The sequence below is a fragment of the Strongylocentrotus purpuratus genome, unplaced genomic scaffold, assembly GCF_000002235.5.
Source record: "Strongylocentrotus purpuratus isolate Spur 01 unplaced genomic scaffold, Spur_5.0 spur5_scaffold_13, whole genome shotgun sequence".
Lineage (NCBI taxonomy): Eukaryota > Metazoa > Echinodermata > Echinoidea > Camarodonta > Strongylocentrotidae > Strongylocentrotus > Strongylocentrotus purpuratus.
This window is the reverse complement of record NW_022145598.1, coordinates 17,279,939-17,292,409: the sequence shown is the minus strand read 5'-3', so window position 1 is coordinate 17,292,409 and position 12,471 is coordinate 17,279,939. Positions and strand designations below refer to the sequence as shown.

The following is a 12,471-nucleotide window of genomic DNA, read 5'->3' as shown; positions in this document are numbered from 1 at the left end:
AATCCTCTAAAAACTTTTAAAGAAGTCTGTCGTTTTCGAAGTCTGTCGATTCCTGGAGAGTTGACGGTCTGAAAGCTGCATGGTCATGATGATGTGTTTGTTATGTCTACATTAACAGACTACGTCTGCTTTATAAATAAGCAGACAACAACCAGCAGACTAACAAATAAATACCTCAGAGTTACTAGCATCTGTTGTCAGTGACGAAACTATTATCCGGGGTTCCTGGATGAGATCAAATCTTTGTCCTGATAGCTTGAGATCGAGACCTCCTCTGTATTAGAAGAAGAAATTACACTTTTCAGATTGCTGAAACAAAAATTGAACTGCATAAACGCGGCTTTGTCAATAAAATGTCACTTGCAAAACTGACAACAATTAATGCGTTACTATCCATGAAAAATTAAGATTGTGGACAAGTGGAAAGATATTTAGAATCAATTGAGAATTATTTTCCCAGCCCATTCGCACAATGTTGTCTATTTGTCCCCCCCCCCCCCCCTGAAGCTTCACACAACCATTTTTTTAAAACTTCGTTAAACGCTCAATTAACATTCTACACTATTGACTTTAAAAATATTTTCATTACAATTTTTTCATTTAATGTGCAGAAAAAGCAGTTCGATTGAGAATAGCCAGACGATCATTTTTTCCTAGCATTCTAAAGGGCTCCCGCTAGTTTGCAACAAGAATAAAGATATTGTTCCTTACGACATGATAGACACAGTTCTGTCAATGCCATCGATAATTGGGTTAGGGTAGTAGGTAAATGTGAAGTCTTCGAAAGTTTTTTCAACTCCATCAAATGTCATAGTCAAGAACACAGAGACTTGTTCATTCATGTGTAAGCTGCTTGTGATACAAGTCGCAGTCGTATCTTCAACAATCCTGAATAAGAAAAGAAAACATCAATACATTAGAATAATATCAATTAAAATGTTTAAGACGTAGAAACAGGCATATCAAAATGATTAATCATTCAAATCCGATCGGTATAACTGTCTTCTGAACACATTTCATTAAATTAAAGCTCTATATCTCATACAGGACGAAATGGGGGAGGGGGGGGGGGTGGGGGGGGGTTTAAGTTTAATTTCCGTGTTCCGTTATTTTAGTGCTGAAGGAAGGGAAATCCAACCCAAATGGACAACCACTCTAAAAGAAAGCAGACAAATCAGAGAAGGAAACTGATGAAAGTTTCAATTAAATCTGCTTATATAAGAAAATTATGAATTGTTGAAAATTGTAATCGCTATACATATGGGCACATCAAATTGACTCACTTTTCCTGACCAATCAATGTAGGTGTGCATGGGTGCATGTTTGCAGACATCCACTGAGTGAGTAGTGTGTGTGTGTGTGGGGGGTGGGTGGGTAGGTGGGTGAGGGTGTTTGTGTGAGGGAGGGGGCAGGGAGGAGCAGAAATTGTTCCAGTAAAATTACCTCTAGATTTGTTTAAGTTTTTTTTATTTTATATAAGTGAATAACATTTACAATTGACATATATATTATGTTTAGGTACTTATACGTTTAATATGTTTATGTAAAAGCAATCAATATTGAACACGTTTATTTTATTCAATTGTATGTTATGGTTTGTATTACACATTTGGAGAAATAAAACAAAAATGCTTTAAAATTAAAAAAGTGCCCAGGGTGTGTGTGTGTGTGTTCGTGTGTTTCTGAATTCTACTTGGTGATTGTGATTACATTGTAAACTTATTTATTCCATAATTCATTCACATAAAAAAATATCCTCAGTAAAATGCAGTTCGAAGTGCATCTACTAGTTTATCTACAATCTTCCAATCGTATTTAGCAGCACCTTATAAATGTTACTGAAAACATGTATAACAACAATTGACCATTAAGGTACATAATATATATAAGTGATACTCACAAATTTGTGCATTGTGCTTCTCCAAATGAAGCTTCAATGTTCCTTCCTGTGTTGAGGTACATCCCAGTAATTGTGATCTCTGTACCTCCTGCTACCTGCCCCTCTGTGGGACTAAACCCTGATATAATAGGATCCTAGCAAGAAAATTATTTAATCTTATAAATCGTTTAAAAGGATTTCATCAATTAGGAGTAGGTTATGGCTGAACGTTTTATCATGTTGTATCCGAGTATTACGATAATCTCCTTTGAAACCCCGATATGAGAGTATTATAATAATATACTAATATAAATTCTTTCTCATAGAGAAAATTCCAAGAACCGTATCCATAAGAAACTTTCCACGGGGGAAATACCAAATCTCAAATATGAATTCAAAGCAATGTCAGGAGAGGTAACATATTACCTGTAAGTTTGCATTGTTTTACTGGCTCATGGATACTGCTTCACTGGCAAGACTGGCATCATAACAGGTTTTGTGACAAGTCATGAATAAAATAAAAAAATCAAGGCCACCAGTATTTGTGCGTACTATGGCAGGGCATAAACCAAACGAAAAGTCAGCGGCTGTGGTTCTCCAAGTGTATTTCTGGTTTTGATATTCAATGTGATTTTATTGACATCATTAAGCAAATCTCATGTTAAAGTAAAGTAGGCCATGTAATTAATTTAATACGCACTCACCCTGTAAAATAATTTGGTCGTACTTTCTCCGGTCTTATCACTTTCACCAGACCTCACTGTGATTCCAATGCGTCCTGAGATAAGTTCAGTGGATATACCAGTCATGCAGCTAACACTGAAAACAACAATAGAAATCAGACCAACGATAGTTTGCCATGTACATTTTTTGCAGCCAAGTTTTTTTTTTTCGTTTCTTATGTTTTCATTATGTACGTTTTTGTTATATTCGTGCGATAAAGTCATCGTGAAGTTTGAAATAACGGAAACCTTCATGTATGTAATACATTTAATGTGTTGAATAACAAATACAACTTTTCATATATATTTTGGAGGAACGTGCTCAAATAAGCGTACATGAGAATACTAACACGCCAAACCATTTGATGCAGAAAGTTTTGGCAACATATATATAGCATTATATAGCACTGCCGATGATACGGCAACTTAATGAAGGAACAAATACAAATCACTCTTCCGTTATAATTCAGAGGCCATTTTAAAGACGTTTATAAACACGAATACATCGAACAAATTAAAGCTATTTTTGTTGCTTTTACCTCTGTCCTGGCTGATAAAATGAGCCCATGTCAGTCAGAATGCACATCAAGTCTCCTATGACAATTTCCAGAATGTTGTCAAATTCTACTCCTAGGTCAGTTCCCGTAATTTCTAGTCTCGTTTGGGCATTGATAGGAACTGACAAGGGATAAAACTATAGAAAAAAAAACACAAGATTATAATCATGTGCACATTATTTTGTAACATTAGCTCGATAATTGTTTGTACAAACATGTTTATCATGCATGTCTATTTGATCGTATCCGGACACTTTTAATACCCCCTGGACATCCCTTGAACGACTACCCCCGGAGAACTACCCTTGGATAACTACCCCCTAGAACACTTACCCCTGGACAACTACCCACCGGACAACTACACCCCAGACAACTACCCCCATAGGTTAGTTGTCCCGGGGTAGTTGTCGTAGGGGGTAGTTGTCTGGGGTAGTTGTCCAGGGGTAGTCGTCCAATAGGGTGGTCGCCCAAGGGGGTAGTTGTCCTAGGGGGTAGTTGACTGGGGTGGTTATCCTGGGGGTGGGTGTCCAGGGGGTAGGTGTTCTAGAACCCTATTTGATATTTGGCAGTAAGACTCTGGTTGATTGATACACATAGATCACACACACACGGACACACCAATGTATTATTTCGTGCGTCTTGAATATTTGAATCTTGTGTATTATCAATTAGTATTAGTACAAATTCAAATTATATGATCTCTTACAGGACCTTGCATAGTGTGTTTGATGACAGGTTAGTATTCATACACTGGATATTAATTTATTATTTTCTTACGTCAGTGATAACTGGTGCTGAACAGAGCTGGGTCTCGGTCTGATTCAAAAACTGATTGTTCTGACAAACATCACTCTGAATTACATTGCAGTCATCACCACACCAACCACAGTTCATGTGCGACGGGGTTGCTTCTTCTGACAGGCACCGGCTGCAACTTCCACCGTTAACCGAACACTTGTACAGGGTCACTTCAATGGAAAAGAAGGGGAATATTGGAGGAACTCTCTATTCAAACTGATCGTAATCAATTCCTTAGTTTTATTGCATTTTTCAAATTTCTTTCCAATATGTCTAAGCTATGATAACATTGAGAACAGTTATTCAATAGATGGTATCTTCTGGGTGAATTTGCAACTGAATACTTAGAAGTGAAGTCTCAATTAAAAATGGTAATTAAGTTGTTCGAAATGACTTTGAAATTTCTTCCTAACATAAACAGTAGATTCTCATTAGATTAAATGCTTTACTGGATAAAAAAGAAGTTTCATTAGAGCAACAAAAAAAAGCATATATATATTTTCCCGCATTTGACATTTTTGTATTTGATAATTTTATCGTTTTGAAGGAGCTGCGGTGACATTTTTGTTTTATTGTATATCCCAAGAGTATTATGGAATTGTTGAAAAATGTATTGTTCACAAAATTAAACGGGTATTTTACCATATGTGTCTGTCGGGTCATCTATGTTGTATTGCCCATTCCACTGAACCGAGATGCTTACATTCTTCTCTAGGATGTTCTCATTATACATGTACTGAAATAAAAGTTTCAAACAAACACAGTGTTACGGTTAAACTGATAAACAGGTGTAATGCGAATGTCTTCGTTAGCGTAAATGAGAATAAAGATGATATATAGGGGGAAGGGTCAAGTAATAGTTTCCAAATACAGGATAAGTTTCCCGGACCCAATTCTAAAAAAATTGTCATCAGTGACACTGACAAATGGTAGCTTTTTTGTAAACTAGTGACATCCTTGCTTCTGATTGGTTATCTGCAGACTTGTCACTGGTTTTTGTCATTTGTCATTGAAAAAAAATTTGTGAAACGGGTTCCTGGTCTTGTGGATATATGTCACCGGACTGTGGATCACATGGTTCGCGGTTAGAATCCAGCCGCGGCAATTTAATGTCCTTCGCAAGATGTCCGTCTTATTAAGTTGTAAGTTATATATAAATATATATATATATATATATATATATATATATATATCCAGTTTACTAACACCACGTTATTTGATATAAGTCACTATAGTAGTTTTCATCTAGTTTAATTGAAGGGTATTTCTTTTTATCCATATGTTATCAATAATATTGATAATTAATGGTTACAAAATTGTTCTTCCAAGGTTACAAACACATGTTTACCTCTTCAGCAGTACAGAGAATGTAACTTTCATTGAAGAAGGAAGTAGGTACTCGTATCCCGACTCCATCAATACGAAGAATGCAATCAAACGACTGGATCTGATGAAATATTAAATTTGAAAACAGAGTCGTTTCATGATTGAACCAGGTATACAAGGTAAACATTTTCATGTTTTTTATCAGAGATTATCACTTATTTCATATCTTTTGCAAAACAGTATTCCGCATTTGCCACACTCGACCCAGGTGAGTTATGAAATGAGTACCAGTTTGAAATTAATACTCGTTAAAATCAACGATAATAACAAATTAATGATAATACTCTTTAAGATTAATGGAGCGTCGGGAGTGATAATGTTCATTAATAGTAGTAGTAGTAGCAGCAGTATTAGTAGTAGTAGTATTACTAGTAGTAATATTATGTAAAGTTTACAATCATCATAGCACAAATAGGATGATATTCAAACCTTTGTCTGCTCTGTGGGGAGATTGTCTGCTAGGAGTGAGTAACCAGAAGGAATATTGACTGGTATGAAAAACCGTTTTGATGTCGCTAGAAGCTGAGGGCAATAACTCTGGCCTTTGTTTCCAGAACCTACGGCGTTCTATAAATTTGAAATAGATACAAGATAAAAAAGAAAAACAAAAGCAAACACATTGCACCTGTAGCTTATTATCAATAATTGTGTATGTATTTGTATGGTTTTAGTATCCCACTGAAAGGATTCACTGAATGGCATGATTTCAAAGTACAATTCATTTTCAAATTCAGACTCTACTGAATTCAGTAAGTCTATGTCTTTGCATTTTGGAAAAATATTTTTTCCAGTACTTGACCTTGAAATTCTAAAGTGAAAAAAATCTTTATTTTAACATGTGGTAAAAGCTAGAAGAGAACACCTTGACATGATATACGAATAAAGTAGAATCAAATTCAACCTAAACTCTTTTCAATCAAATGATTTAAATGTATTGACTCAAAGAAAGAGCGAGATGACCCTTTTCAAGGTGAACAAATCTGCTTACATTTTCTCCAATCACCACTGTTTCTTCCGGCTGACATGAGCTGCTATCATGTGTACACATGTTGTCATAAACACACCAGTCACATGGCCAAGGACTTGTTACACAAGAGGAACAACTGGAATAAACAAAAGAAGTAGCCTGAACTTAAATAATCATACCATTCATAGTCTGTGATGTTCAAAATTAAGAGTCTTTACTTGCATCTCCTACCCAGCCGCAATTAGATTGTACAACATACGCTCGGTGAATATTGTGACGCCGTCAATATCCTACACTAATCATACTCTTAACTTAATCTCTAGACTAAACATCAGCTTTAAACTGAACCTAAACTAACACCCGATTGCAATACTAATCCCTAGCCCTATGTATTAGACGAAAAATAGTGTAGAGCAATTCTTGCGCGGACCCCTCAATTCTTTTAATCTATTTCATGACATTGCACTACATACCTCCAATTAAAATGAATAGCACCTTACATGAACGTTTGGATTGATAACCATTGTAAAGATAGGGGAGCGAGTCACTTGCGTAAATGATGGAGGGTAAGAGGGGAAGGGGAGGGGGACAAGTTGCCAACAGTATGTTACCAAGTGCATGGAATTATAGTGAAATAATATTACATTGAATGTATCAGTTTAATACCCATGATATTTCTTCTAATCTAAACTAGAATAGGATTGCCATATTCATACAATCCTTAGACATACTATAAAAGAAATTATGTATTCAGTAAAAGTATGGGACAAATTACTTTTGACTTACCAAGTGTGTAAATATAATAATCTTTATATCATAAAAGCAAAGGTGGCATATTGAAAAAAATCATATAAACCAAAGAACCTACGATTTAAGACGGGTGCAGTCAAACAATATAAAATCCGTGCTCAAGAAGCTCACTTCAGTTTCCGTTGAGAAAATAGAAAGTGTCAATGTTACGTGGTCCGCTTGTTGTAAATATAAACAAAGAGATAGAGATTAGACAGTTGCAAAGTTGTTAAAGAAGTCTCCTCAAGCGAAATTTCAGTACACTTATATATTTCCGATATGAATCAAATTGGGGTAATATAATATGTCATCGTAATGTTGGCATAAATTGAAAGGTGATGTGGTAGGTTCATTTAATATTTTGATTTTTTTTTTTTTTATGATCATTGAGGAAATGTGTCTACCTTTTTTCCCCGTTAAACCCTCCTCAACACAATATGAAATCAGTATAGGGAGAAAATGAAAAGTTTAATATACTTATAGTAAGCAAATATTAATCGACTACGAGGGTAATGGTATAGTATTAATGACTGCTTTGAGAGAAATAGTTGTTTTTATACGCTCAAGGGAAGGTTAGAATTGTGCTATTGCCCGAGGCGTGCCAAGGGCAAGAGCCCAATTGTAACCTTCCCGAGAGCGTATAAAAACAACTATTTCTCGAATATTAAAGCAGTCATTAATACTTTTATATGCCAAAACAAAGAGAGTCAACTTATGACACCACCTTGGCCTTTATCTAGTTTATCTAGTTTATCTTTGAGAGAAGACTAAAAAAAAAAATATATATATATATATATATATATATATATATTGTGTTGAAGATGGGATTCGATCTCTTGCGTACCAACGATGATATGACTAAAATCACAGCCTTAGACCGCTCGGCCATCGCGCTCTGATTCCATTCCTAGCAGTTTTCTCTGATTTATACATTAAAATGGATTGAAAACGGCTTCGCGTGCTGGATGCTTCGCGGTAGCTCCATTAAACGGGCCCTTCTTTTACTTTTGCAATGCATTGGCACGAACTTAGATCAAGATCTATCGGCAGATGTTGTTTTTGGAAGTTTATTTTCGTCTTCATGTCAACAATGCAAGATAAAATTGTCGATAAGATCGATCGAGATTCAATTGTATTGAAATTACCGACCAATTCATCGCACACGTACGGTATCCTCGATCGCTCAGACCATTTTTTAACATGTGAACCTATGGGTATTTCACCAAGACTGAACTATTTTCCCAGTAACCATGGTGACTGGGATTTTAGAACTAATTTTTGAACTATTACATGGGTTTGGAATTTTACCGGGAATTTTACAGGAATAGTTGAAGTTTATGAATACAATTTCGACCAAGCAGATGGCTGGATTTCTTAAGTGAGGTATGCAAATTATATACCACACTTAAGAAATCCAGCCATCTGATTGGTCGAAATTGCATTCATAAACTTTAACTATTTCTGTAAAATTCCCAGTAACCATGGTTAAAACAGTTCTAAAATCCCAGTAACCATTGTTACCGGGAAAATAGTTCAGTCTCCATGGTTACCCCATAGGTGTACATGTTAAAAAATGGTTTGAGCGATCGAGGATACCGTACGTGTACGAAGAATTGGTCGGTTTTTTCATACAAGACAAGACAATTCCAAACAAGACAAAAATGGCTAAAGAATCTGTCCCAAGATTTCAACTTATCAAATGCAAGACTCGCTGACAGCAAGAACAACAAAAAGGGTACGTGAAATTATCCATAAACATGTTAGTTTAGTTGCTGAAAATGGAGTACCAGCATAGACGTAGACGAAAATAGATCTAGTTGTCAGGGTGTCTGATCGCGCACCCGATGTTGTGTGCTATATTCTTCCCATAGAGATTACACGCAATGCAGTCTCTATGCAGTCTACGTGCATTGCGCGACCATGCAAAAAGAGTCAAGTTTTTTTTTCAATTCAAGATTCAAACCTTTATCTGTTGTGATCCTGAAGGTGATACTCAATAAGTGAGGTGTCATATGAAAGCGCAGGTTCTTCTCTCTATTCCCCACAGGGCCGGTCCCCCCCCCCCAAAATTGTAAAAATATCTTGCTTAGACTAGAATCTAGATCTAGTCTACTCTCAAAGATACACTCATAAAAAACAACCGTGCAGATAAACTAGAGAAAGGCCAAGGTGGTGTCATTAGTTGCCTCTTTTGTTTTCGGCATATAAAAGTATTAATGACTGCTTTAATATTCGAGAAATAGTTGTTTTTATACGCTCTCGGGAAGGTTACAATTGGGCTATTGCCCTCGGCACGCCTCGGGGCAATAGCACAATTCTAACCTTTCCTTGAGTGATAAAAACAACTATTTCTCTCAAAGCAGTCATTAATACTATACTATCATCGCCGAGATCACCAAGGCGATGAAAATTTGTATCCATTGCCCGAGTAAAGGAGGTTAATATTTGTTTTATATCCCACATCGGCAATAAGGTCTATTTAAAGTGAATTTTACATAACAATAATAAGAACTGATTCTGCAGACTGTAGATTTTACAAAGCGCAACATGCATACATGTAATACAGTCGATGCGCTTATTTGACATTGACATTGACTTTGACATTTCGCGTAACCTACTTTGCTATGCGTATTCAATGGGCAGGGGTGGGCAAGTGGGGTAGCAGCAAAAAATTACAAAAGTACTATCTCAGGTAGATAGTACTTATCTATACCTTTTTCGTGCTCTGTACAATCGCAATGCAAACAACTATACATGAGGGATATAATACTGAATACTTGCCTTGGCTTGCCATGCTTGTAGTGAACTTTGATTACTCGTTTTGAACTGTGTGAACCCTCGTCGGGGTGAGATCGAGGTCGTTCTTATAACTTCGAGGTTTCGCAAACTTAAACTTTGCGTAAAGAGAGGAATTATGTCAGACTTTGTAGAATAGTGAGAATTTCCATCTATAAAAACAAGAAATAAATTATATATTGCCTTACCTTCTTCTGGAATCGTAGGCAATTCACTTGCAGGAGGAGAGACGCACATGACTGTATTGACCGTAGTAACAGCATTGATCTGGTAGGAGTCGAAGTCACATCGGTATTGATGGTTTTCTTTGAGGGTTGGTAGCTGGTGAACGGTAATGGTGATCTAGTACATGTAAAAACAAGATTAAATTTGATATCTGGCGTACATAAGATGGAGCATGTAAACTATTACTTACATATCGCAGCAAAACTATGAACAACATAAAATGATGTCAAAATTTCTAAATAATATTTCTATCTTCGAATTTTTCTGTTAGATACAATACATCATTTCTTTGACCCGTTCATGATCTCGATAGCGATGAAAAGTATTTTATAAAGAAGCCGATCATTACATGTCAAAAGTAATTGCGAAACTGAATGGCAAATTCAATGATTTCCCTGCAAAATAGCTAATAATAGACATAAAATATTATCTCAGGAGCCTACAAATGGACACGACTTTATTGAAGGGCCTCATGGCGTTTCACCCATTAAGTTTGCATCAAATTTATTATTACTACTTTTTGAATAGATTATGTACGAAGTGCAAGATTGAAGTAAATGAATGATTTCTCGCCAAAAGAATCAACGGCAGATATAATTTTAAAATAATGCATCTCCAATGGGCAACATGTACATTGCATTATGATTATGTTCTGAATATTTACGGTATACTTGAAGCTTCAATGATAACTCGACTCATAATCCTGTTGCCAATACTCCTATTTAAGAAAAGAGATATGCATTTTTCAGATTTAATGCGTATGCAGGCTCTATCTCTCTGCTCATAGCCGTAGTCTTTTATTCATATCGTTATTGACATTTCATATTCATGAAGTCCCAATAGCACCTACTTCTTGTTCTGTGTCTTGATAAGGCAGTCTGTGATCAGGCTGGACATCGGAGATGGATGCACACTGGAAGGCATTGTAAGATAACCATCGAGCTGACTCGTCAGGGAAAGGACATTCCTCGTATCTTGTACATCTTGAAGGGGAAATGGTGTGGAAAGGAAGGAAAAAGATAAATAGAAATAAAGATGTTAGAGAAAGTGTTTGATGCACACGTAATAAGTACAATATTATCAAGATATAGTTGTTTTCTCCAAGGGTTGGCAACGCTATGGATGATCCTTCATCCCCTTGCTGTTAGGAAGTAAAGTCAACCTAACACATGCAACATGTAATTAACTAAAGTTAATGAGAGAAGAGGAATGGAAAATCAGTCATCATTTTCGACCCATATAATGCACTCACCTCGCCTCTAGGGTACACCATCCACAGTAAGGGTCTCCATCATTTCCTCCGTCCTCACCAATGCATTCCTCGCAGCTCTGGTACTGGCCAAAGTTGACTAACTCTAACGTGAGAACCTGATTCATCATATGAAAATAAAAATTTAAAGCAATCGCATAATGTCAGAAGTCATATCGATGCTGAGATCAGCTGTCGGCTATTACCTTTCATAACTAAGATATTTTATGGATGTTCCTTCAAACAAAAATGTGGAGGTATTTAAATCGCCTGCAATGTAAGATAACATAGATAACTTCTACCGTCCATACATTACTTGGCAAGCATCACAGAAGGTCGTAAATAAACACCTCTCCTCAAAATATCCGTACAAGCAAGGCTGTAATATCTTTAAGAAACTGGTTAAGTAGAAAGGATTCCCTAATGATATGCATGAGACACTTCAAAACTCATCTACAAAGCTACACTTCCATAAAAGAAGTATCGGGAGTTTAGTCACATTCACAAAGTTAAGAAACTTCAAAAGATATAGCAAAGTAATGGCTTTCCAATATCAACAAAATGAGCGCTTTGTCACGACTTTCGGTTAATTGATGATTGGGAAGCAAATCCTCCCTTTGTTGTATAATATAAATGTAATAAATATATTGGCATATAAATATTTTTATAATTCTCAAGTTGCTAGTCAATCTCATTTTTACTAACCAATATAATGTTAGGCTAATATAGATTTAACAATACCTAATACTTTAATGGAATTTAATTTTTCGATTATTTTCACAACACATGGTCACGCATAATGCATATATAACCAGGGGGTGTTTCATAAAGCTGTTCGTAAAGTTACGCATGACTTTACGAATGACTTAAATATTGAAAGCCAAATGGGATGCTCAATCAATTTTACTGCATCAACTGAAGTTGAACTGTGCAGATGTAGATTAACATTCTTATTAAAACAAACATTTTTAATGCAAAGTATATATCTTTGCCATAATTTAATTGAGGTTATTGGAAAGGCTACACATATATGGTGTATATACTAGTATACGGTACAAATGTTGGCTTTGCTGAACAATAGCGCCATGAAAAATGCTATTGGG

General features: G+C 35.9%; 1 protein-coding gene across 1 annotated transcript in view; it reads right to left on the bottom strand.

Moving 5' to 3' along the window:
• Positions 1–12,471, bottom strand: part of LOC100890886 (plexin-A4-like) — a 33,392-nt gene that overhangs the window by 19,439 nt on the left and 1,482 nt on the right. Inside the window, exons 3-16 of the mRNA XM_030983046.1 lie at positions 11,372–11,487; positions 10,970–11,102; positions 10,083–10,236; positions 7,178–7,277; positions 6,331–6,445; positions 5,772–5,909; positions 5,305–5,403; positions 4,599–4,692; positions 3,936–4,126; positions 3,141–3,295; positions 2,584–2,698; positions 1,901–2,034; positions 712–888; positions 175–274 (exon numbers count right to left, since the gene is read on the bottom strand). Of these exons, the coding sequence (XP_030838906.1) occupies positions 175–274; positions 712–888; positions 1,901–2,034; positions 2,584–2,698; positions 3,141–3,295; positions 3,936–4,126; positions 4,599–4,692; positions 5,305–5,403; positions 5,772–5,909; positions 6,331–6,445; positions 7,178–7,277; positions 10,083–10,236; positions 10,970–11,102; positions 11,372–11,487 (1,821 nt within the window). The remainder of the gene's footprint in view (positions 1–174; positions 275–711; positions 889–1,900; positions 2,035–2,583; positions 2,699–3,140; positions 3,296–3,935; positions 4,127–4,598; positions 4,693–5,304; positions 5,404–5,771; positions 5,910–6,330; positions 6,446–7,177; positions 7,278–10,082; positions 10,237–10,969; positions 11,103–11,371; positions 11,488–12,471) is intronic.